The following is a 25,443-nucleotide window of genomic DNA, read 5'->3' on the forward strand; positions in this document are numbered from 1 at the left end:
GATCAGCGTCCCTGTCATCCCCAGGGACTCTTTGCTCCTGAAGATCGCTCCGCATGGTGTGTTGGGCCAAAGGGGGTATGTGTTGAGGACGTGGAAGCCCAGGTAGTCAGGCTGGATGTAGGAATGACCCAGACCAGCAGTTGGCCCCACCCCGGCCACGGGGGCCTTCTCTGCAGGGTGTCCCCAGCTGGCTGTGGGGGCCCCAGGTCTTCTCTACAGGGTGTCTGTAGCTGGACCCGCCCTGCCCCCCGTTGGCTGTGGGGGCCCCAGGGTGGGGCCGGCCCTGGCTTTATGAGGCGCCTTGGGCTCCATCATTGCCACAGCAATTGGGCCTTTGTTGTTTCTCAGGCCTGGGCCAAGTGAGACTGTGATCCTCAGTCCTGCCTGGACTGTTAACCAGGAAGGAAGTGGAGCGGGTTCTGTCTCCCAGTGAGGTAAGTGTCTCCTGCTTCTACTGTGACCAGAGAACTCAGAAGCACAACCTGTGCGCATCCCCAAGCAAGACACAGAATGAAATAATGATTCAGGGGCTGTCAGGACCTGTGTCAGGTTTCAGAAGGTCACGTTTGCCAGGCTGTGATATCATAAACACGCAGGTGTGCCCAGGACGCCCTGTTCAGAGAGCATGGTGTGACGGTGTCTGTCTGGCAGGGGGCAGGGTCACCGTCCACAGTCACACTGGGCCAGTGCAGCAGCCTCTGCTCGAAGCTTCTGTGAGTCGGCCATGTTTGTGTTGGGGACGTGGAGGTGACGATGGTCTTGTGGGAGCATTGCGGCTCCAACACATCTCACACCAAAACCTGGACTAAATCCTTAGGAGTAACGAAAAACGAATGTCAGGAACTGAGCTTGGGCTAAGAGGGGACCCAGGCCCCACCGAGTCTGCCCAAGAGGGAGATCGTTAGGTTCCCTTCCTGCAGGCTGAATCCAGAGGAACAGTCCTGGCATTTGCGGAAGGAGTAGACGGGGGACTGGCTCAGATCTGGTGGGGGTAGGGGGGTGGTTAGGAGGTCGTCTAGGGAGTGACACCGGCACAGGCTCCAAAGGCAAGAGATGGCCATTAGCGGAGGGGGTGGGGAACGACGTGGCTCCAGGCCGAGGAAATAGCACGAGAAATGTGAGGAACGAGAAATGAGTCAAGAAATCTTGTGTGCCTATGCTGTGTGTGTGTGTGTGTGTGTGTGTGTGTGTGTGTGTGTTTGTGGTGTGTGTCTATGTTGCATGTGTGTCTTGTGTGTGTGCTGTACATGTGGTGCATGTGTATGTCTCTGTGGTGTGTGTTCCACATGTGTATGCACTCTATGGTGTATGTGTGTGGTACGTCACGCATGTGGTATGTGCGGTGTGTTGCGTGTGCACGTGTGTTCCGTGTGTGGTGTGTGAGCGTGAGCATGTGGATGGACGTGTCCGCACGGGTGTCTTGTGCACACACGGAGCCCACGTTAACTGTGCCGTCTGGTCTCGGCAGGAATCAGGAACCCGTGCGTTTGTTGGTAACTGGGTATTTGTCCTGGTGAGAACTGCTGGAATCTTCTGAGACTGAAAAACCAAACCAGAAGATCCAAGGGGGTGTTCGAGCCGAACACCTGCCCCGCCAGGGGGCCCGGGGCGAGGCCCCTGCTACCACCTGCAGCTGTTCTCTCCAGACCCCCCGGCTCACCAGAGCCCACGTGACTGCGGAGCCCGCGGGGCCCGACTTTGGTGGTGCCCACCACAGCCACTCCTGGTGACTGGGTAAGTGTGCACCTCCCGCTGCGGCTGCTTGGGCCGTGTGCGTGGTTGTGACCTCACACTCATGGCGCTGTGGTCCTGCCCCAGGGACCAAGGCTGCGCTCACCCTCCGCGGAGTGTTGCTCTTGGTGCCACTTTGAGATTGGCTGCAGGAAAGCTTTCGGGGGGCCTCCGAGGAGTGCTGCTGCGGTGCCCCCACACGTGCACTCTCAGTCCCATGTTCCCGTGACACTTTGGCTGTCTTTGTTCGGGTTCAAAGTACTTTCAGAACTTGAAAACTCGCTCTGTTTCAAGTTTTACCAAATCCAACGCCAGCTGCAACCTCAGTGTTTCCACGTCAGTGATACCATTTCTGTCCTGGGAAGCCCCGTAGGATGTGGCCCACCCTTGCCTTCCACGGGCTCCTGGGCTGACATGCGCCCTCCCGTGCCTTCCCTGTGCCCTCGTGTCCTCTCCGCACCCCCTCGCTCCTTCGACAAGATAAGTGCTGTCTCCACTGCCATCCTCCATGGCACTTCCAATTTCTCCCACATCCCTGCTTCACCTCCCTGTGCCAAGGTCTGTGGTTACACCCTAGAGCCCACCTCCCCGTTAGTGGGGTTTGGTTTTCAGAAGCATCCTTCCCATTGGCCGGTACTTCCATCCAAATGTTGTTTTCGTGCGGGAATTGTGTCGTTTGTAACACAGGGTGCCTTTCTGTGCTCCAACCCCCGGGGTGCTGGCCTCGCCGTCCATGTGGGATGGTCTCTGTGGTCCCCCAGGGGTCTCACTGATCAGGTGAGCCCTGCCTGGCCCCACACCCCGAGAAGAGTGGCAGAAATCCGCCCTAATGAGGCAAAGTCCCCAGGACCCTCGGCTCTGCCGGGGGCGGCTGTGATGTGGCTCACCTTCTCCAACAGACTGACACCTGGCCAGAAGTGGCCACGGCTCCCTCCCAGCCCCTCAGCTCGACCTGGGTGTCCCCAGAGTGCCCAGAGACCCCAGAAGCCCCTTGGTCAGCAGGCCTTTGTTCTGGAGCAGGAACGTCCTCAAGGGAAACTTGCAGAAGATTCCCTGAGGATTTCAGCACACAGAAGTGTCGCGTGGTCATAGGGTCTGCTTTTCCTGCAACCTTTTCCTCGGTGTCCCTGGGGGTGGGGGTGGCCCTCCACCCGTCTTGCAGATGGATCTGTGCAGCCGGAGCCAGAGAGGGGCCCTGCGGGAAGCCAGCAGGAAACAGGCCTCGCCCCGCCGCTGGTCCAGAGTGAATGGCTGGTCGTGGCCCCTGCACACCTTCCAGGTGGTGGCGTGGACCATACTGTTCATCTTGGCCTTCGCCAACTTCTGTATCTTCGTCCCCTTGCTGCCACCAAACTGGAACTTGATTACGTATGGTGTATCCTTCACTGTGGGAGCAGTGCCTGCTGTCCCAGGGAGGCTCCCCGCGGGCCCTGCCCCAGATCTGGCTCGGGGCCCTGCCATGCCTACCAGCCCCCCACACCTGAGTCACCCATGGGTCCGCACCCTGTTCTGCGACCCCACTCCCCCTCTTTACCCCAGACACCCGCCATGGCCACGCTGCCTGAGATCTTACGTTTTTTTCTCTGTGTGGCTCACTGGCTTGGGGCTGGGGATAAAAGCACAGGAGTGTCTGCTGCTTGCCTGCTGTCAGTGCAGGGAGAGCACGCCTGGGGTCCAGGGTCTTTGGGGTGAGGCAGGCAGCCTGGACGACAGGAAAGGGTCGCAGAGGGGTCACAGGGATGGCTCAGAAACTGAAGGCTGAGTCCCAGGGATTCACATGGCGTTCGTTCTCAGGGTCTGGGGTGCCCCATGCGGGCCCCACTTGTCTGCAGGTCTGCAGTGGGCTGGGTCAGGCTGGCTGGTGGGGGAACCACGCCAGGGGTGCAAGGAAGACACCGATTATAACCGTGTCCCTTCTGGCAACAAGTGAGTCTGGTGACGGGTGTTGGCCGGGCCTGGAGTGGCCGAGGCCAGAGAGAAAACCTGCCGGCTGCGAGGAGCCACACAGTGGGGACTGTGAACCCCGTGGTGGCCTTGAAAGGAGGTTCCAGACATGTCACCAGAGTAGGCTTCAGGCCAGGTGGGCAGGCATCAGGGACGCACTTGGGGCTGACGCGCAGGCCCCGTGGTGGAGCGTGGCAGGTGCAGCCGAGTGCTCCTCCCCTGGCCAGGCGGGCATCGCCAGCCTAGCCCCCTCCTCACACCTCACTCTGTGAGTGACGGACCTCAGTTCCGCCAGCGCATCCGTGCTCCGGGGGCCACCGCCGGCCAACCCCACCAGTGAGCCTGGGCGTCCCCCATGGCCTGATGTGCAAGCCTGCTGCCCCCTGCCCAGCGCCACGCAGCCCCTGATCTGGCCGGCCTCCCCCTGTGGGGCCCTCAGGGTGTCTGATCCAGCGGCACAGAGCCGGGAATGTGGGTCCTGTGTGTCTGCATGCAGCTGCCCCACTTCTAGGCCTGTGGCCCAGGGTTGGCGACGCTAGGTGGGGCCTCCAAAGCCAACATCCCACACCCCGCATCACCCCGTGTAACTTGTGTCTTTCACACACAAGAGGATGGGCAGAAGTCGGCCAGCCTTGTAGATTTCTCCACTGGTCCCCAAAACCTGCTTTGTCGGGTTTTTAAATCCAGAATCCAGTCACAATTCACGCTTTGCATGTGGCAAGGGGTCTCCTCTCTCTGTCCCAGCACAAAGGCCTGCAGTGCCCGACCCACGACTTCCTGGTCAGAATGGCGCTCTCACTGGGACTCGCACCACAGCGAAACATCTCCCAGTTCTGAGAGGGAGCCCTCTCTCGTTCTGGGACCAGAAGCCCTCAGTGTCGGCAGGGGCCAGCTCCGGGGAGGGCCAGTTCCTGGCCTCCTTGCAGCCTCCAGCTGCCCCTCTGTCTGTATCCTAACCTCCGTCCCTGACCGTGGGTTTGCGTTCTGGGTTCTAATCCGTTGTCTCCCTTCTCCCTTCGCTGTGGCTCAGCCTGTTCTGGGGCCTTCTCGAGCTGCCTCGTGTTCTCTGTGCAGGGAGCACTCTGAACTCACCTGCTTTTGGGCCCAGAGGGCGCCCTGAGCTCACTTGCACACCCTTTCTCCCAGGAGCCCCTGGCTGGCCCCAAGTCCCAGGTTCTGGCTGGCTTCCTTTCCCCCAGGCTCCGAAGCGCTTGGCCACCGGGGGGCGCCAGCGTCGTTCGGCGCTGCAGGGGCTGCTGCCCCAGGAGGGAGGGCAGGGTCTCCGTTGCACCTCCAGAAGACAAAGCAGAAGAGGCGGACCCCTGGTTCCCTGCTGACCTCAGAGGCCAGCTTCCCCCACCGCCCTGCCCCTGTGAAGGGCCCAGAGGGTCCCTGTGCTGAGGGACTGGCCTCTGATGTGACCCGTCTTAGTCCCAGGGCCTGCGCTGTGGCCAGGCAAAACCCATGGTTAGGTTAGCCTCAGTGACTGCAGGGCTGGTGGCGGGCGGTGGGAGCTCTGGGGGGCGCCTCACCCCTTCCTGCCGCAGAACCTGAAGGACCCGAAAGGAAGGTCAGGAGGGCATGTGTCCTGGGCTGGCGGAGCTGTGTTTACCAAACACAGATTGTCTCTAAGGGGATGAGGCCTCGAGGGCAGGGCCTGGCCTTCTGCATCTGGAGACCTCCTACCCTGTCCCTTTTACTTTTTGTTATTCTCTGCAACCTGAGAGACACCCATAACCCGGGCATCTGAATGTGGGGGCAGAACTTTGGTGTGGTGCCCACCTGCTGACACTTCTCAGCCAAGTGGCTGATGGTGTGAACGGCCAGGCAAAACGAGGTGGCCTTTTGCTCACCCGTGTCACTCCCACGGGAGACCTGTCATGAACCCGTGTTCGTGCTTAAGGGGGCTTGCCTACCACATGGTGGGGGGCTGCCCCTCTGTTCCTGGGGGACACGTTCTGGGAGTGGCCTGGCCACGGCACCTGCAGGGTTGGGACATGTGGGGAAAATCAGGCTCAGGTCAGGGGCCTTGCTGCCTCCAGTTTGAGGCTATAGTGCAGACCACGCTGCCCCTACAGTGTCTCCAAGGGCCCCAACGCCTCAGTCCCTCCCCCATACTTTGCCTGCCTGTTTCTGATGCGACAGAGGAAGGGGCCTTCCTGTTGCACCTCTTGTCCTGGGCTGGACCCCTCTGCTCAGGACCTGCTCCCGCTGCCCCAGTAACCACACAAACAGTGCTTGCCTCCAGCCAGTGCCTCAGGCTTCAGGGAATAGGTGCAGGGAGATGGCATACCAGCACTGTGTTGGTGTCTCCAGCTGTGATGGCAAAGCCTGACCAGACCCCTGACCACCCGGCCACAGTCCCATACCCTGAATGGGACAGCAGAGCAGGGGAGGCTCAGGCCTTACCCAGCCCTGCAGGGTCCGGTGGCCACAGGAAGGGCCTTGGTGTCACCACAACCCTTATGTGGCACTGAGGGATCTGGTCAGTCTCCTGCCCCCGTGCAGGTCCCCCAGGGCCCGGCTGGTTCTCAGCCACCCTTCCACTCACCCCTGGCCTGGGCACCAGCTTGGGCTGATCCTCGTGGCCCTCAGCTCATTCTCATCTGCCCTCCTCCTGCCCTCTTCCCCCAGCAGGGCTGGGTCCCCATCGCCTCCATGCCTTCATCTGGCAGCCTGAGCCCTGGGTCTGCACGTGGTGCCTAGAGGCTGGAGGGCGAGGGAGGAATGAGCGATTTGGGCCAGAAGCAGCCTCCCACTCAGGCTAGTGCATTGTGGAGGCAGGACCCCGCCTGTCAGCTCCAGGCTGCTCAGAGGCGGAAGCAGAGGCTGCTGGCAGGTCTGAGGAGGACCCCCCGAGGGGGCTTCCCGCAGGCCTGAGCAGTAGCCCCAGCCCCCTGCTCCGAACCCCCACCCCTGTCAAATCCCGGCAGAACCCCGTGCACCCATGGCCTCGCCTCCCAGGCTGGGTCATTTCCCCCAACCACACCCGGGAACCCAACCTGTAAACCCTGAACCCTCCCATTCAGCACTGGTCCTGGGAAGCAGGGCAGGGCTGACAGGGAGGCGGCTTCCACCTCTTCTGTTTGGTTTCCAAGGGGACAGACAGTGTGTTGGTCCCGAAGGGGAGGATGAGGGTGGGAGCCCGGGGACTGGTTTTACCCTGGGTGCCACGGCGGGAGTGGGTGCCAGAGAGCCTGAGGGGCCTAGGGGCGAGGAGAGACAACATGGGACCCAGACAGACCGTGCAGACTGGCCGTGTGAGCCCTCCCTGCTCCCCTCCTTCATTTTTTGATGATACACTGTCTTCTTCCCCCGACGCACGTGCTCTGAGCATCTCTGCTGCCCAAAGAACCCCCACGACTTCGGCACCCAGCGTGGTGGCCGCTGGCCCCTGAAGGCCTTCCCTTGCTGCCTCGGTGAAGCGCGGGGTCCACACCCTCAGGCCGTAAGCAGGCGCCTCCAGGGTCCTGCTTCTAGTTTGAGCGGGCACCTTCGCCGTGTTGACCAGGCCTGCCTGCACGTTCCTTGACACACTCACGCCCAGGTGACTGGTGGGCTTTTCTGTTTCCACCTCGTGGTCCACTTGCTTGCTGTTTGCATCGATCCTGCTGAAACCAACGTACGGCTCAAGAACTACTTGGAGCCCGTACCCACTTTTGACCCATCCAAACACATGCGTGTCATCGAGAACCAATATTGCCACCTGTGTGAGGTCACCGTGTAAGTGCCCAGGGTGTGGGAGCAGGCAGCCCCGAGGGCACGGCCCCTGCCGTGTGGACCCATCCCCTCTCCGTGCTGTGCACAGGCAGGTCCTGCCCCGGCCTTTCTGTTTTCACGCAGCTGACCGGTGCTGCTTTCCTTGAATGACCAGCAGTGGCCCTGAGACACGCAGGACCCCTCACCCATCTAAGGGCTCAGATGAGTCCCAGCGCCCCCACCGGAACCCCACCTGGGCTAGTCGGAGCCCTGAGGGCTCAGCAGGCAGCCTGGGAGGGAGGCCTGTGGCTCAGGATGGGAGCTGGTGGCACAGTGTGGCAGGCGTGTCTGAGGGAAGATAACCCCCCTGGGGCCTGGTCTTCCCTGCCACCTGTCTCTCCTTTCTGACCCTGTCTTCCTCCCACACATGCTGCTAACGGGCTGCTCATGTGAATTCTTCCTTCTAGGAGCCAGAAGGCTAAACACTGTAGGGCCTGCAACAAGTGTGTCTTTGACTTTGACCACCATTGCAAATGGCTTAACAACTGTGTAGGGGGCAGGAATTACAGGTGAGGGGCTGGAGGGGGAGGTCCGGGAGGGAGGGGCAGAGTCCTGGGGGAGGGAGAGGGAGACCAAGCAGGGAAGAGGGAAAAGGGCATTGCAGGGGCCGGGGGTGGGGAAGGGAGGAGGGACCTCGAAGTGGGGAGGGGTGAGGTCCTGGTGGAGAGAGAGGAGGTCCTTGGCAGGGGGGAGGGGTGGGGTGCTAGGGAAGGAGAAAGTGAAAGGACTGGGGGAGGGAGGGGGATTGGTCAGGGGGAGGGGTGAGGGGGCCCGGAGAGAGGGGTCCTGCAGGCTGGGGGCCTCATGGGTAAGAGGGTGGGGGCCACAGGCAGTGGGAGGAGTCACATGCTGTCCCCAGCACAGCGGTCCTTAACGTCTTTCTGTTCTCCTTGTCTGGCTCTAAAATGTGTTGGCCTGGAGCCCCTTCCGAATGTGGAGGCCCAGCCCCATCCAGAGGGGCTGAGGCTGAGCTGACTTGTCCTTGACCCGCTGGCCTGGACCCAGGCGCTTTCTCCTGGGAGGCCGTCAGAGCACAGAGGATGTGGGCCGAGGCTGCACTGGGAGCAGGTGTTCAGTCCTGCACGGGCTTTGCCAGGACCCCATGTGCTAGGGCCCAGGCTGTGAGTGGCCAAGAAAGTCGCAGGGGCTCCCCCAGCTAGTTCAGAGTGGCCTTTGCCGGCTCATGGCGCTGCAAGGGGTTCCACTGCTCACCCACCACTCATAGCAGGTGTGCTCCGTGCAGCCTGGTCATGGAGCGTCATGGTCTGTGCTCTGTGCAGCCCAGTCCAGGAGTGTTGTGGTCTGTGCTCCGGGCAGCCCGGTCCAGGAGGGTTGTGCTCCGGGCAGCCCGGTCCAGGAGGGTTGTGCTCCATGCAGCCTAGTCCAGGAGGGTTATGCTCCAGGCAGCCACCGGTCCAGGAGCGTCGTGGTCTGTGCTCTGGGCAGCCCGGTCCAGGAGCGTCGTGGTCTGTGCTCCAGGCAGCCTGGTTCAGGAGGGCCATGCTCCGTGCAGCCCAGTCAAGAAATGCTCCACTTGTTCAGGCTTCAAAAGCGTTGCTGCTTTGAGCAGAAGGAAATGCAAAGCTGTCATCATTAGAAAAGTCAAATGAGAATTGGGGGCCTGGGAGCCCTCATGTCGCCCTCTCCACTACAGAGGAGGAGCCCCAGGCCAGCTGGAGTGGGGGGGGGGGGGCTGCCTCCTCACGGTAGCAGGGCTCTCTTCTCTCCCCCAGATGCTCCTCTTAAGGTCTTGGTGCCACAGGCTGGTCGCCTCGAGGTCTGGTCAGCTGTCTGGGATGGGCGAGGGTGTGTGGCCCTGCCACTGAGGAGGACCAAGCTGACCGGGCCCCACAGGGCACACAGGGTGGAGTTCCGAGGTCCTGACAGTGGCCTCCGGGCACAAAAGGCTGCAGAAGTTCCTGGTGGGGACGGCTGGGCCCCAGGAGCCCTCCTATCCACTGGGCAGTGGCAGCAGCAAGGAGTGTGTGCAGAAGTGAGGGAGGGCACCATGTGCGCGGGGGTCTTGGTGAGGGCATGGCCACCCCTGTCCACGTGGAGTCCAGGACTCCCTCCTGTCCCTTCCACCATCAGGCAGAGAAAGCAAGAGGAAATGACTACATTTACAAGACGAGTTGGCCAAAACAGTTGGCAAAGTGTGATAAGCTCCTGAGACGACGTGCCTTCACAGGGGAAGTGCCCGGACTGGGTGCTGAGGCACCATAGACACAGGAGTCAGAGACGACAGCGACGTTTCTGGCCCCGAACATGCAGCTGGACAGGCTTTGGCCCTCACCCTGCCGGGAGGGCTGCCTCTGGCCTGGTGCCAGCAGCACCGGATGGCCGAGGGCCTTCTGCTGCGGGGTGGGCCCGTCGGCTGGAACAGCTGCACCGCACACCACAGGCTCCCTGGGAACCAGAGCCAGGTGTGGGGCCAGGTGTGTGCCCCCTGCACCTCGGGGACACACAGGACACGTGCCCTCCAGGGCCTTTGACAAGGGGCCACAATGCAGGCTGCCCTCCACATCCACATGACCCTTTGAGGACATTCTCGTTTTAGCTCTCTGCCTAAAGATGTGTTAAAAAAACAAAAACAAACCTCAAGATGTTCTGGAAAAGAATAATGGAGTCAGATAAATTTCAGCTGGATAAAAGACACTGCTGAAGATTGAAAATGCTAAAGAAACAGTTTCCTTAAATATCACCACGGTAGAAAGCCCAAAGGAAGACCTTGCAGCAGGAGATTATTCCAAGAACTGCTGACCAGAATTTAATTTTTTCATGGTTAGATTGTTCTCTGTGTCCTGAGCACAGGCAAGAGGACAGGAGTGATTCTGGCCTAATGCCAAAGCACAAGATGTCACTTGTGCACACAAGTGTGCACAGGCCCCGGGAGGGTGTGTGGAGATGATGCACTGTGGGCCGCTGGCCGGCCAGGCGCCTGTCCCAGCACCCCTGCTTCCCCGACCTGCTGGGCTTCCATGCTTCTGGATGGAAGCACAGCACCCAGGATCCCGTGCAACATGGGGGGCAGGGGTGGTGGTCCCGATCCTGACCCGGTGGAGCCCTGGTGAGCAGTGGTGGCGTGTGGAGGAAGCTGCAGGCAGCCCGACCCGCCTGGAGCCTCTGTGTACCCAGCTGGGAGCCAGGCCAGGCCCTTCTCACTGCCGCGTGGGGGTGGGAAGGGGGCACAGAAACTGGTGGTGCCCTCAGGGCATCCTCTGGGGATCTGGGGTGCCAGGCGACAGGAAGAAGGCTGGGCCTTGGGTTCGGGGTCAGGGGCACCTTGCCCAGCCCTGAGTCTTGCTCTGCCCCCCTGCAGATATTTCTTTAGCTCCTTGGTTTCCGCCTTGGCCAGCCTGCTCTGCCTGATCACCATCCTGCTCTACGTCTTCATCCAGTACTCAGTCAACCCGGAGGTGCTGCGCACTCATCCCCTCTATGAAGGTACGGCGGGGGGGGGTGGGGGTGGGGGTGGGGGTGGGGGGGTGGGGGGGTTCCTCTCTGGCATTGCTTTCTCTTGGGTCACTCGTGGTGGTAGCCTCTCCCTCCAGCTGTCTTTCAGGGAAAGCTCTCCTTCTGGGGGATGTCAGTCTGGCCCGCCCCTAGCTGGGTGAGCTGTGGGGCCGAGCAGGAGGGCAGCAGTCCCCCAGGGACCAGAAGGCAGGTTTGGGGCCCCGTGCCCATCACCCAGTAGTTGGTCTTGGCAGGGAGCAGGGTGGGGCAGGAGGGCAGGGCTGCCTGGGGAAGGTGCTGGGTGGTGTGTGGCTGCAGGTGTCTGCTGAGCGGCTCCAGGAACCTGGCCTTGGGAACACATGTGCCTCAAAGGTCTGTCCATCACTGCGCAACCCCGGGCCTGTGACCGTGACCTTATTTGGAGAGAGGGTCCTCCCAGATGCGATTAAGGATCCTGAGATGATCATGGGTTACCTGGCAATGTGTGGGATCCTGGATCCAGTGAAAACATCCTTGTAAGAGACTGGAGGGACATGGCCACAAGCCAAGGGGTGCCTGGAGCCCCAGAAGCTGGAAGATCCAAGGACAGATCCTCCCCCATGGCCTCGGAGGGAGACGGGCCCTGCAACACCCTGACTTCGGGGCTTCATCTCTGCTGTTGAAACTGCCTGGTCTATGGCCATCAGTCACAGCAGCCCTGGACACTGACACAGGGAGAACCCCAAGCGGAGCACCTCATGTGTCTGTCCTGAGTGTTTGGGGACCTCAGCCCTCAGGGTTCAGAGCAAAGCTTCCTTTCCCGGTCCAGGCCTCTCTCCAGAGCACGTCACGGCCATGCCCTCTTCCTGGAAGGGCACCATGCCCTGTGCACCTTCATCCCAAGGCCTTCAGTGCACCTGGGCTGGATGAGCCCTGGTGGGATGGGCCATCTGACCTGCACCTGCTCCAGAGTGCATCCTGGCTATTTCCATGGTAAAAGGGAACAGTGGGAGTCTCAGCGAGACCCGGCCCTGCTCAGCGGGAAGAGCCGGCTGCGCTCTGCACACAGCCAGCTGGAGGCCTCCGCCTGCCATCCTTCCTGACATTCTCCACACATGGCCTGAGCAGAGGGGCTGGCCGGTGACCGCTGCCTCAGGACAGTCACCGGTGGGCACTGGGGATTCCCTGCGAAGGTCCTCCCGGCCACGGGGCCTCTCATTGCCCCAACACACTCTGAAATGCGGCTCGCACATGGTAAGCAGCAGCCTCAGCGCACCCGAGTTCCATAGCACATGTCCTTACTTCCTCCCAATGTGGGCGTCGGCTGGGCCCTCGCTGCCACGCGCTGGCAGAACAGAGGGCAGCCTGGTCTCCGAAGGTGCTTCTCTCTGGGAACTTGCTCGCTCCAGAACCATCGTGGATGTGCTGCACATGAATGCCTGATGACTGAGGCAATCTCCTGGGTTTGCTGTTCCAGAAGATTCCATGGGGCTGCTTACCCGCCAGTTCCCTGGGGCACTTTGGTGTCATTGGTGGGAATTCATCAACACATCACCGGCTAAGGGGACAAGCATGTGGCCGGCCACCCCATGGTACATCCAGCCTCATGCACACTGCGCTGCAGCCCCCGAGGCACACAGCGGGCCTGGCAGCCACTTTCCATGCCACGTAAAGGACTGGAATCAGTACCTCCCAGACTGTGTGGTGGGATGAGAGCATTTCAGCTGGATTCCATCTCCATGGGCCTGCCTGCAGATTCCTCAGTGCTTTCCTCACACCGAAGTTCAGAAGTGTCAACAGCCCTTGGGGCCCAGATGACCAAGTCCTGGAAATGTCCCAAGGCGCTGGCTACTGCCTTGCAGTTCCCTGTGAGGGTGGCTGACTGAGAACAGGGAGGGCCTGGCACAGTGGCATGGCCCTTGGGACAGGGTGGGGGTTCAGCCAGGCAGGGGGTCAGGCTCTGCAACCCGGACCCTTAGTTATCCTCTCCCAGCCTCACCTTCCAGACCCGTAAAGTGGGGCTGTGACACCCACCTCAGTCAGGGGGCTGCAAGGGCACCTGGGTGAGGTAGGCCACACACTGGGGTGGGGGAGGGGCTTCCTTGGGCTGCTCACCCTCCCCCACCTCCCAAGAAGGGGCTGGCCATGCCCCAGGTGCTGGATGCATGCATGTCTCCCTTGCCTCCGCAGACGTGCCCAAGGACACTTGGCTGCTGTTCCTTCCGTTTTTCCCTGTAAAGACGAAGGCCCTGGTGGTCCTGGGCATTGGGGTGTCCGTCCTGCTGCTGTCTACTCTCAGCCTCCTGCTGCCTGGACACCTGTTCATCTTCCACCTCTTCTTAAGTATGTGTCCTGACCCCCACTCCAGTCTTTGTCCCTTGCGTTCCCACGTGGCCCAAGACAAGGTCTGCCGGCCCCTGCTAGAAACGAGCACATCAGACAAATGACAGGAAGAGACACCCCTAGAGGGACAGCAGGGCTCATTCTGCTCTGAGGCCTGCAGAGGACACGAGAGGGACTAGGAGTAAGTTAGATAAGGGAGCAGAACGTGTGAGGCAGGAACAGGCACCATTAAAAAAAGAACGGGGGATTTAGAGAAGCACCAAGTCCTAACAATGAAAAATAGTGAGCCAGCGACAGGGTATCTGCTGACCCAGCTTGCTGCAGGGACACTGGCCGTTTCCTGGAGTCCACGCGGCACTGCGTGCAGCAGGCCCCACCACGCCGTGGCCCAGGGGAGGGCATGAATTCTCTCTGTGGCTTCTGCAAGGGAGAAGGTGGCAGCGGGGGCCCTATGTGGCTGCCAGAGCGGGTCTGGCACAGGGAGTGTCCTCAGCAGAGCCAGGGCCGGAATCAGCACCCGGAGCCAGAGGTGGGTCAGCCCAGGCCCTTATCCTAAAAGCTTCCACGCACCGGCCAATGGGGACAAGGGTGAATTTGGGGACAGTGCCCCAGCTGCAGCATACAGTACAGCCAGCAGGTGGCAAGCTGGGCAGGTCCAGAAGTCCACTGCGGCCACTCAGGACAGACGGACGTGAGACTGGAGAACAGGTCCACGGGACAGATGGCCAATGGGAGATCCAGGCACAGGGACCAGAGGGCCCCAACCCAGGCAACAGGGAGGGTGGTGGTGCCACACTCACTGTGGGGGTAGGGGAGGGAGATGCACACGGAGCTTATGGCTCAAGGTGCTGTTTACAGGGTATTTGGACAGCAAAGCACAGACTTCCAGAAAAAGTTGGGATATTAGCTATTGTTATAATAAACTTACCCTGCTTGAAGTAACAGAGTTATCACCTTGCAGTCTCTGTGGGTCATGGGTTCAGCATAGCTTAGCTGGGTCCACTGGCCCTGCTCGGCCACAAGGCTTCCTCCAGGTGTGAGGAAGGTCTGTGGTCTCATCCGACTGGGACCCGCGTTTAGGTTCAACGCCAGGGTGTTGGCAGGCCAGCTCCTGGCCTCCGTTCCCCGTGAGTTGTTGGCCGGTGCCTCCTCCCACCAGGACACTCCAGCACGAGGGGGCAGCCGGCCTTTTGTAGCCCAGTCATGGAAGTGACGCCCTTCACCTCTTGTGCAAGGCGCTGGGGCCACCCACTCTCCAAGGGATGGCGTGACACAAATACCCTGAGGTGGGGGGTAGGGGCTGCTGGGGGGCCTGTCAGAAGCTGTGGGCAGCTGGATGCCTCTTTGAAGTTTGGGGGAAGGACATCCTGACACTGCAGCACGAGTGGAGTGCAGCATTGGTGAGGGCAAGCCCTCCCAGGAAGATGCACAGATGTCTGGTACCAGCAGCAGGGGTGTGGGGAAAGCCGCCTCCACACAAGCGGGGGACAGAGCATCCCAAAGACCAGCGGCCCCGGGCTGCTGTGTTGACGCCTAGTGTCGCTGGAGGGGACACGGCAGACACTCATTCAGCGCACACTGCACTCTGGCCTCCCTCCCCAGCCACATCTCCTCTCGTTACTGTCAGATGAAGGTGTTTGCTCAAAACTCAGGACGAGTGTGAGCTCTGGGGAACACACAGTGTGTACTTGCCACCTGATGGTGATGGCAGCCATCCCTGCAATCCCTGCCAGAGAACTAGTGTTTTCGCGAGCATGTGGCCAGATGCAAATTACGCCCTCACACAGGTTCTGGGGGAGGTGGGAGAACCAGTAAGAGCCAGGTGTAGTTCATCAGGTAGCCAAAGCAAACACAGACAGATGCCCTTGTACAAACCACCCAGGGAAGGGAACGGGCTCCACGCGGGTGTGGGGGGCAGCCCACCTTCCGCCTGCCCCTCCAGCTGCAACTAGGCTTCTGTGGGTGGCCCTTATCCCTTTCCAGAAATAACTAGAAGCCATCTGTCCTCGTGTTTGTTGGTTTTAGGGAGAGAAGTGGGAGGATTGGTGCCTCTGCTGAAGCAGGCACAGAACCCGTTTCGTGGACGGTGCTGTCTGTTGACAGACCCGGGTCTCAGATGTCCTTTCAGTGACCTGGGGTGCTTCTGCCACAGTGCCGGAGCCAGCGTCCGGGTCCACACTGGCTTTGTGGGCCTGGAAGGCCGCAGGGTAGCTGTTCCTGGGACGGGGCGCCAGCAGCCTTGGGGCTGTGACGAGCTACTGCTTGCCTCCCACAGGCCAGGTGGGCCCCGGGGTGGCCATGCAGCAGCCCCCCAGCGCCCCAGGTTAGGAGGCAGCTCCCGGCACCCTGGGGGGAAGCCCTGGAAGACCGGGTTGTGGCCTGTGGGCCACTCTGCCCGCCTGCGTAATTGTAACTGCCTGTTTCCGCCTTTCTCCTCTCTAGTGTTCAAGAAGTTGAGCACATATGAGTATGTGATACAGAAACGCTGTCAAAAGATTCCAAAAGTTCCAGCGGGGAGGAAAGAGCTGTCCTTCAAAATAAGCATGCCACAGGTAGCGGGTGCCCCTCTGCTTCACCATCTGCGCTATCCAGGCCTGGGGCAGCGCCCAGTGTCACCTTGCAGCTGGAACTTCTCACAGTCCTTTGCTTCTGTGTTGGCACAATTCTCTGATTCCGTGTGTGTGTGTGTGTGTGTGTGTGTGTGTGCGCGCGCGCACGTTGTGTGATGCAGTGCAGGTGTATGTGTGTATGTGTATGTGGTGTGTGTGATGCAGTGTGTGTGTGTGCGTGTTTGGTGTGAGATGCACTGCATGTTTGCACGTGTGAGTGCATGATGTGTATAACGTGATGCACATGTGTGTGGTTGTGTGTGCATAGTATGTGATGCAGTGCATGTGTGTGTGGTTTTGTGCGTGTGTGTGTGTTTAGTGTGAGATACGGTGCGTGTGTGACTGAGTACATGTGTGTGATGCAGTGCATGTGTATGTGTGCATGTGTACATGGTGTGTGTGATGCAGTGTATGTGTGTGTGTGTGTGCAGCGCAGTACATGTGTGTTTGGTGTGTGGTGTGCATGTGTGTTACATCATTTGTACGTTCACTGTCCACAGAATCAAGCCAGCAGGGTTGACTCCTTTTAGGCCCATATATTAATGCAGCTGTTTCTCATCAAAATTAAAAGCATTTGCTTTTCAAACGAGCACCATTAAGAAAATGAAAACATAAGCCAAAGGCAGAAATATTTGCAAATCATATACTTGTGCCCAGAATATATAAAGAATTCAAAATTTAATTATAAGAAAAATGACCCAGTGTTTTAACTTTTTAAATGCGCAAAAGATTTGAACCACCTGTTCACCAAGGAGGATCCACGGTAGCAGATAAGCACATCGACATCAGTTACCATTAAGAAAACACAAAACCACAGTAAGATACCATTACACATCCAGTAGAATGGCTATAATCAAAAGAACCAATAATAAAAAGCGTTGGTGAAGCTGTAGATCGAAAGGCTCCTACGTTACTAGTGCAGATACCGAATTATATCACTCTGATCAGCAGTTTGGTGTTTTCTTAAAAAGTGAAATGTATAGTCACCGTTGAAGTCAGCAATCCCACTTCCAGTTTCTTAACTATTAGAAGTGAAGACACAGGTATTCATGTGACAGGGGTGCTATCCCCCAGTGAGATCCTTTCCTAGGACCCAGGGACGCTGAAGCACCATTACTCAAAATTAACTAATAACTGACTTGAATCGTGTATAAGACTAAGCCCAGTGTCAACAACTTTTTCACGTTATGAATTTTTATTGCTCACAGCAAGAAGATGACCTGAGTCTGTCTGCACGTAGGTAAGTGTGTAAGCTTACTAGAGTTGTTTTATCTGTCTGACAAATACTATATGCTCTCAATTGTCTTGCTTGAACAAGTCTTCGTTACTCCAAGGTTATACAAATCTCCACATTCTGTGCTAGTGTTTTCACCAGCTTTATTCGCTTTGCATTTTGATTTCCAAGCCGTCCTGAATTTGTGTGTTCACGGAGACAGGGGCTAAGGTGGGTTTGCCCAGGACCTAGTGCCCCCGGCTCCCCCAGGAGACCCTCTTCCGGCCGTGCCTCACCCTGAACGTCCAGCAGGGGAACGCCCTCGGCATTCTTTAGTTTTCATAGTTGTTGACAATTCCTCCACGTTTTTAGTTTCCGTATAATTTTTAAAATAGTTTTCATGCAGTTCTGAGAAAGGCAGAGTTCGAAGTGGAGTTACAGGAAACATTCCTTAGAGGCGGGAGCGAGCGGAGCCGCATGGCCTCAGCTCCAAGCCCTGAAACTGCCCCAGAAGTCGGTCTCCCCTGGGGGAGCGGGCCGGAAGTGCCCCAGTTCTGTGGTGCTGTCGGAAGTTCGGCCCTCGCAGAAACGGGTGGGGGGCGACTCCCATGTTCTGGCGGAGCTGGGCAGGTCGCAGGGCTGGTGCTGGTTCTTGACCGAGGATCGGGAATCCCTCCAAAGAATCCGCTCATTCCTTTTGCATTTGTGTCCTTAGACACCCGGTAGCCATGCTTCTGGGAAAACCTGGGTCGTTTGGAGTTTCACTTGAAGCATTGCCACACTGTGGTCCTTTAGGTACAATCTGAGCACGTTCCCCTCGCCCTGTCCAGCCTGGGGGCCAGCCGCCTCTAGAAGCAACTGAGACTAACCCCGTTTTCGGGCAGTCGGTGTGGACACTGCGCAGGAACTGGGGACCTCAAGTCTCTGGCCGCCCCACGCACTGCAGTCACTGCTGGTGCTCCGAGGACTGTCTTCCAAGTTCTGTTTTAGTATTATTTTGTGAGTTATACTCACAGTGCTTTGTTTTTATAAAATTGTAATCACATTGTTCAACTCTTTAGAGCCCCTTTTAAAAATTCCATATATTGTGGTGCCACTGGGTGGCTCAGGCGGTTAAGCATGGGACACTTGGTTTCTACTGAGGTCATGATCTCACGGTTTGTGGGGTTGAGCCCCACATTGGGCTCTGTGCTGGCAGCAGTGAGCCTGCTTGGGATTCTCTCTGCCTCTCTCTCTGCCCCTTCTCCCCAAGGCCTCTCTCTGTCAAAATAAATACATAAACTTAAAAAAAAATTCCATACATTGTGGACATAGTTAAAAGAAAAAGAAACATAATTTTTATGAATATAAGTTACTTCATCTTTGGGAGGGACCATATTCCTCATTTCTGGAATGTTATTCCTTATTTTCAATCACTATAGTGTTCCCTTCTCCAACTGGAAAGTGAGCTGCTAACCTTTGTATTGAAAGGTCGATTGTGTTGAGAGACAAGCCCTCTCAATGCGCTGGGCCGTCTGTCCCAGCGGCCTCTCTTTCCTGCAGAAGTGTCCCTAGTTTGACCTGGACACTCACAGCCTTACATGTTAGGCAAAGCCCACTGTCAGAATGTCAGCTCCAAGAGATCAAAGAGTATCTTTAAATCACGTGGCACTCTGTCAATCCCCCCAAAAGAAAAATCCACTCAGTAAGTGCCTGTGGAGTTCCATGATGTAAGTCACTGGTATATTTTAGGGGAGAACTTAGTGTAGCACTCTCTAAGGTGCTTCTCTCTATTAGTAGGTATCAGACCAATTTATTGGGAGTATTTCCTCTGGACCATTAATCTGCTGCAAAAGTAGGATCACACGTGTGAAGATACTTCTTGCCTAATTCTACAGGTGTTCTGCTCAGCTAATGTCCATCAAGTGGCTTGTATTAATTTTTTATTGCTATCTGGCAAATTCCCACAAATGTAGTGGCTTGAACTAAGACTCGTCTGAAAGCGCTTGTGGGTCATGTGCCTGGCAAGCTCAGCTGGGTCCCTGATTGGTGCCTCCCAAGGCAACAGTCACGGCTCACCAGGTCAGCCCTCCTTTCTGGAGGTTATGGGGAAGAGTCTGCTTCCGGGCAGATAGAGAATGCCAGTGCAGCTGTTGCTTTCCCACTCTTGCTACGTGGCCCTTCCATCTCTAAGTTGGTAATGGTGGGTCTAGTCTCTTCATATTTTAGATCTCTCGGACTTCCTCCTTTTCCTCATTTCTCAGTTTTTAAGGATTCGTGTGATTGCATTGGACCTACTTGGGTAATCAAGGACAGTCCTCAGTTTCCTACAGTTGCCGCAAGGAATGAGCACAAAGTGACAATGCCATGGTCTCCAAGGCAGGTCACTTTGTCCATTTGTAACTGAGCCCTGCTGCACCCACAGACTCAAGAACGCAGTGGCCCAGCGTGGGGGTGCCACAGCAGGAAGAAGCGCCCCTGTGGCCTCCCACCGGCAAGCAGTCATAGACCTTTATGGATGGTGCTCCTGCGCCGTGTCCTCCGTTGTGCAGCCAACCCAAGGGCACACGGACGGCCTCCCAGGAGCTGCTGGCTCTGAGGCTCTGCAGATGAGCATGTCACGATGGCAGCCAGTGCATGGAGCTTTGCAGCTGTCAGCGGTGCTCTCTGAGCTCACTACACAAAGCAAGGCCCTTCTTTGCTCATGGAAGTCTGTCCTCCCTTTTGCCCCATCCCTGTAGAGAGCAGTGCAAGGAGGCCCCGCCGCAGCCGAGGTGCCCGGGTCTGCGATCCACCATCACCACGTGCCAGGAGAGCTCCCCGCTGCAGGTGAGAGCCGCTGGGCACGTGAAAGGTCTCAGGCTGCCCCCGGAATGAGGACAGAAAACGCTTGGGATTGCTTGTTTGACTGATTTGAAGCATTTACTCAGTACCCAGGCATGCTACTCGTATGGGAACAAAGGTGGAGGGAGAAGAGAAGAAACACTGACAGAAAATATCCTTAACTGTAGGGCTTATAGTGTGTGTGTGTGTGTGTGTGTGTGTGTGTGTGTGTGTGTAAGGGGGGAGAAAGAGATAAATGCAATGCAATCTGGGTGTGCGAAGACTGAAGTGGCATCCGTGTGCTTTAACGAAGGGTATTGATGTCTGTGTCCTGCTGGCTTTGAAAAGCACCAGAAAATAAAATGATGGATGGATAGTCACATGGTTAAAAAGAAATATTCACAGCAAAATTTTAATGATGATAGAACCTAGAAGTTGAGTGTTTGGGCATTCTTGTACAATCCTTTCCACTTTTCTGGGTGTTTGAAATTGTCCATTCTTAAAAAAGTGTTAGGGAATAACTATAGGACACAGACGTGGAGTAAGGGGTGTGTGTGTGTGTGTCTGTTTATGTCTGCTCTTCACAGATTGAGACTGAGGCAAGAATGTCCACCTCAAACTTCTATTTGACATTTTACTAAAGTTCCAGCCAGTGTAATACAGCAAGAAATACAAAGACATATAGATTTGAAAATGAACCTGATTTTATTTGCAGGAAACATGCTTCTAACAAATCTGCAAAAGATATAGTAGAAATAAGATAGCTCAGCAAGGTGGTAGAATACAAAATGAATATAATAACCCCCATTATATTTCTGTATACTAACAATGAAAAATCTCAAAATGATATTAAGAAAACCATTCCATCTGTAATAGCATTAAAAACAATAAAATAAAATAAAACAAGCACCAAATGTGTATACTTAACGCTACAAACTATTGATGAGAGAAACTGAACACAATCCAAATAAACGGAAAGATTTAGAATATTCGTGGACTGGAACGCAAAATATTGTCATGATAGAAAACTCCCCCCAAAATTGGTCTACATAATTACCATGAGCCCTATTGAGTTTCCAGCAAGCTTTTTTCTTTAAGGAAATAGCAAGCCAACCCTAAAATAGATACAGAAATCCAAAGGACGTAGAGTGACCAAAAGAATTTAGAAAAAGGAGCAGCAAATTGGAGGACTTACTCAATCTGACTTAAAAATGAACTATCAAGCTACAGTAGTCAGGACAGTGTGAGCCGTGAGGGTGGTGTGCCCAGTGAGGGTAGACATGCAGGTCAAGGGAACAGAATAGAAAGTCCAGAAATAAAACCTGATCAGTGGGTGTTAAACCGAGGTGCCAGGATAATTAAACAGGGAGAGATGAGAGTATATTTAATAAGCTGTGCCAGAACAATTGGATGACCATATGCAAAAAAAGAGGGCGGGGAAGAGCTTAATAGCTGCTTCTCAGCATACACACAAAAATAACTCAAAATCAACCACAGTTCTGAATTTAGGGGCTAACCTATAACACTTTAGGAAGAAAACAGAATAAAACCTTTGTGATCTTGAGGTAGACAAAGTTTTCTTTAATATGGGCACCAAAACCACTATGAAGAAAATGGAAAATTTGACTTTTTTATAAAAGAAAGCATTTCCTGTTCAGAATTCACCACTGCAAAAATAAAAATGTAAGTCACAGGTTGGAATAAATATTTGCAAACCCTGTACTTAAATCCAGAATAAATAAACAACTCTCAACACTTAATAGGGGAAAACGGCCCCATTTTTAAAATGGGGGAAAGATTCTAATAAACTTTACCAAATAGGACATACGGGTGGCAGATAATCACCTGACAAGATGTTCAACATCATTCACCACTAGGAAAGTGCAACTAAAGCCACGGTAAGACAGTTGGAACGGCTCCCTGGGAAAGGCTACCGGCACCAGGAGCGGGAGACACAGAGGAACCGGAGGCCCGTAGCTAGGTGTGCAAAGTCGTCGGGGGTTTACAGTGATACCACTGTGGAAAGTAGTTTGACAGTTTCTTAAAATCTTCAATGTATTCTTAACCTCTGACACAGCGACCCCCACACAGAGACCCCTTCCTAGGAAGTCTCTGAGCCAGACGCACCTGAAACTAATGACGGACTTGATTTCCTACGAATAGCCTCAGTACCAACAATTTCTTCTTCTTTTTCCTTTACCCCCACAGGCAGCCACAGGTGACCTGAAATCACCCTCACACAGGTAGGTTGTAAGCTTGTTGGACTTGTTCTCTCTGAATGAAAATGGCTACGCCATCTTAAGTCAAATTGCTTTGGAAAGTGACTCATCTCTGATGGGATATTTTTAAATGATGTGACAACACAGTAGGAAATAACTCTGTTTAACGTAACAGTACCACGTACAGCTACGCAGGGACCTTTTGCGCTCCACGTGCTTGGGGAAATGTAGTAATTCTCTCCCTGTGGACAACTCGCATCTGAACTAGCACGCCAGCGTCAGCGCTCATTTCTTCTGTCAGTCGGAGAACGTGTGGGGAGCGGGTCCCAGCCTCCTTTTTATGACCTCCGATAATACCTAGTTTCCCGTCGCTCCTGAGCCATGCATGCCTGCTCATTCTGAGCCTGCGAGGAGTCACACAGAGGACAGCCCTGCAGGCACACACGCACCCAAAGTGCACCCCTGCAAAGTCACAGAAGCAGAAAGTGGCCCATTATGAAGGTCACGACCCAGGGTAAGCACACATTTTAAAACGTGCACTTGGTCTCCACTTTGAAACTGTACCAGTGTGGAAAGTCACCTCAGAACATGGAGAAATGAGAAATATGCTCACATTGGGGTGAGGGTCTCGGTCTGCCAGGGCTGCCCTGACAAAGGACCACAAAACAGGTGGCTTAAAAAATAGAAATGTACCATCTCACTGCTGTGGAGGCTGGAGCCGGACTCACCTCGACATGTCCCCAGTCATAGGACCTGCACTTGGCTTCTCTCCTTGGCTCGTACCTGACGCTGTTTTCCCTTTGTCTCTTCAGTTTTCCCGTTTTGCCCCATTCTGGCAAGAATGATTGAAAATTAACGAACCAGGAGGGCCTGCCTGTCCTCTTGCACAGATGCGGTCGTCAGGCCAAGGGCCTGCCTGTCTTCTGGCATGGAAGTGGTCATCCCGCTGAGGGCCTACCTGTCCTCTTGCACAGACGCGGTAGTCGGGCTAGGGCCTGTCCTCTTGCACGGACATGGTTGTCGGGCCGAGGGCTGGCCTGTCCTCTTGCATGGACGCGGCCATCGGGCTAAGGGCCTGTCCTCTTGTATGGACGTGGTAGTCGGGCCGAAGGCCTGTCTTCTTGCACAGACTCGGTCGTCGGGCCGAGGGCTGGCCTGTCTTCTTGCACAGATGCGGTTGTTGGGCTGAGGGCCTGTCCTCTTGCACGGACACAGTCGTTGGGCTTAGGGCCTGTCCTCTTGCACGGACGCGGTCATCGGGCTGACCCTGGGCTCAGGTGATGACACCTTGAGCTGCTAGAGTCGCTGCATCTGAAAACCCCCCTTACAGCAATGTGAGGTCATTGGTGGACACTGTTCAATCCGCTTGCACAGTTCAGTTAGCTGAGTGTCCCACGACCTACATCCCCACCATTGCTCTTGGTAATTCCTGAACATCTCTTTCCTTCCAAACCCAGGGTCTCTTCCCAAATCCCCTCCTGATCTGCAGGGGCACCCCTTCTTCTTGACACCCCCTGCTGCTCCTGCAACTCTCCCTTTAGGTGCTCCTCCCCTGCCCTCCCGCGGTCTCCCACCATGCAGTGGACCTGAGGGGAAAGGGCGGTAAGGAGGCTGTGTGATGCTGTGGCCTGTGGTTTCCGGCAGCCATCAACACCCCCTCCAGGAAGCAGTGGCCGTCCTTGTTGATGAGTGTCTCCCCTTCCCCCTGCCATCCCACAGAGTGAAGTTCAGCCACCTGCTGCCGGATGTGCACTCAGGTCCATCCTCCTCCACCAACACGTTCATGGAGGACTCGTGGGTGATGGTAAGTGAGGCATGGCCGTGCGTGAGTGAGCCTCAAACACAGGGGTGGGGTCCAGTGCTGAGTCTAAGTTCCCCACAAGAGCAAGGGCAGGACAGTATTTGGACCTGCTTGTCTGGCTGGTTTAAGGCATTTATGGTGTCCTCTGGGGACACTGCTCGAACAGGACAGTGGTGGGAGGGGGATAAAGGGAAACAAGGCGGGCAGCACAAACGATCTAAAACACAGGGCATGTGTGTGAGCAGAGAAACATGACGGAAAAATGGGTGCTACTGGAACGGAAGCATCACACGTGTGCTTGGGTGACATGTGTGCACTCCAGCAAGCTGGCGGGATTCTGGCCAGGAAGGGCTCAGTGACCCACTTACTGTCACGGCAGAAGGGTGCCCCTGCTCATCTCCCAGGTCAGCGGGGAGGAGGGACATACCTGGTCCACTGTGTTCATTGCAGAGCCTGGAGTCAGAGCTCCGTGTTGGAGATGCTGGAGGCCAGTCTTCAGTGGGGACTGTGTGTGACTGGCCAGGTCACAGCTTAAACCGTAGCCAACACAATTATGGCATGACCCCTCCCCGCCACTCGCTCCCATCAAGCCTTCCAACAAGTACACACTTTACATGCATGGAGACCAGGCTGATGCTCCATTCCAGGGGTCACAGTGGTGGCTGTGGCAGTGATAGCATCTATTGGCGCCCCATCCCTGCCATCCCTTCTTGGGTGGTGGTGGCCACACGGCTTCTGAGTGACATGAAGGACACATCTCAAGAAGCAAAGATGTGGGGTGTTGACCATGTATGACCGTGAGGGCCATGTACCCCCGCTGGTTATAATGTGTGTCCAGGTGAACATGTGGAAGCCCTCTCTCTGGTGTGTGGCTCTGGAGCTCGCCTCTAGAATGTGTAGTAGAGCAGTCTCAGGGCCACCTTATTCCCATCCTGTCTCAGGAATCCAAGGAAGCTGTGACCGTTCATTGTCACTCTGCTGGACACTTGTCATCCATCATCACGTTTAATCCCTCTGTGGATTATCTGAGATAGATCATCATCCCACTTTGATGGCTGGGCTCGCCTCTTGGTGTGCGTGGAGCTTTAGGATCCCACCGGCTTAAACCCTCCCCACCCCACACCCCTGAGGATACATTTTCTTCTGTTTCCAAAACTGTATATGCCAGATATGGTCATATGGCATTCTAGTGCCACAGTAGTAATAGCATGGGGTCTGGAGCTTTCAAACATTTGTATATTCGTTCTAAATCTTCCAGTGTTGAAAAATGCATTTCTCACTTAAGAAAGGTAGTTACCTTTCCAGCCAATTTACACAAATTACCAACACTGTCGAATTCTACCGAATTTTTAAAAAATAATGACACAAACCCTCTCAGAATGTAGAGGAAGGGAGACCTGTTCTGTGAGGCCAGTTCCAACCTGATACCAAAGCCAGACAATGTCATCCCAAAAGAATATCACGAGGCAAAATCCTTCAAGAAAACACAGACAGACACCATTGATTAAGTGTTAGCAAACCAAATCTAGCAGCATACAGGATTAAGTACCATGGCTATGTGAAAATTATTTGACATTATACAAAATACCA

The 25,443-nt window shown here is 55.9% G+C and overlaps 1 protein-coding gene and 1 long non-coding RNA gene across 2 annotated transcripts; both read left to right on the top strand.

Moving 5' to 3' along the window:
• Positions 1-346: 346 nt before the first annotated feature.
• Positions 347-3,001, top strand: LOC147571700 (uncharacterized). Its single transcript, XR_015247130.1, has 3 exons — positions 347-434; positions 1,469-1,734; positions 2,894-3,001. It is a non-coding gene; the product is annotated as an uncharacterized LOC147571700 (long non-coding RNA).
• A 5,237-nt stretch (positions 3,002-8,238) lies between these two features.
• Positions 8,239-24,026, top strand: LOC147571701 (uncharacterized; the record flags this gene model as incomplete). The annotated part of the gene is made up of 9 exons (XM_086696137.1): positions 8,239-8,242; positions 9,289-9,427; positions 10,754-10,878; positions 13,057-13,209; positions 15,652-15,761; positions 17,027-17,058; positions 19,752-19,839; positions 22,042-22,076; positions 23,772-24,026. Coding segments are annotated over exons 1-9 (941 nt in total), but the record flags the coding sequence as incomplete, so codon positions are not given.
• Between the last annotated feature and the right edge of the window lie 1,417 nt (positions 24,027-25,443).

The sequence above is a fragment of the Puma concolor genome, unplaced genomic scaffold (genome assembly GCF_028749965.1).
Source record: "Puma concolor isolate L17-30 unplaced genomic scaffold, mPumCon1.1.hap2 unalloc_scaffold_119, whole genome shotgun sequence".
In the NCBI taxonomy this organism is placed as follows: domain Eukaryota; kingdom Metazoa; phylum Chordata; class Mammalia; order Carnivora; family Felidae; genus Puma; species Puma concolor.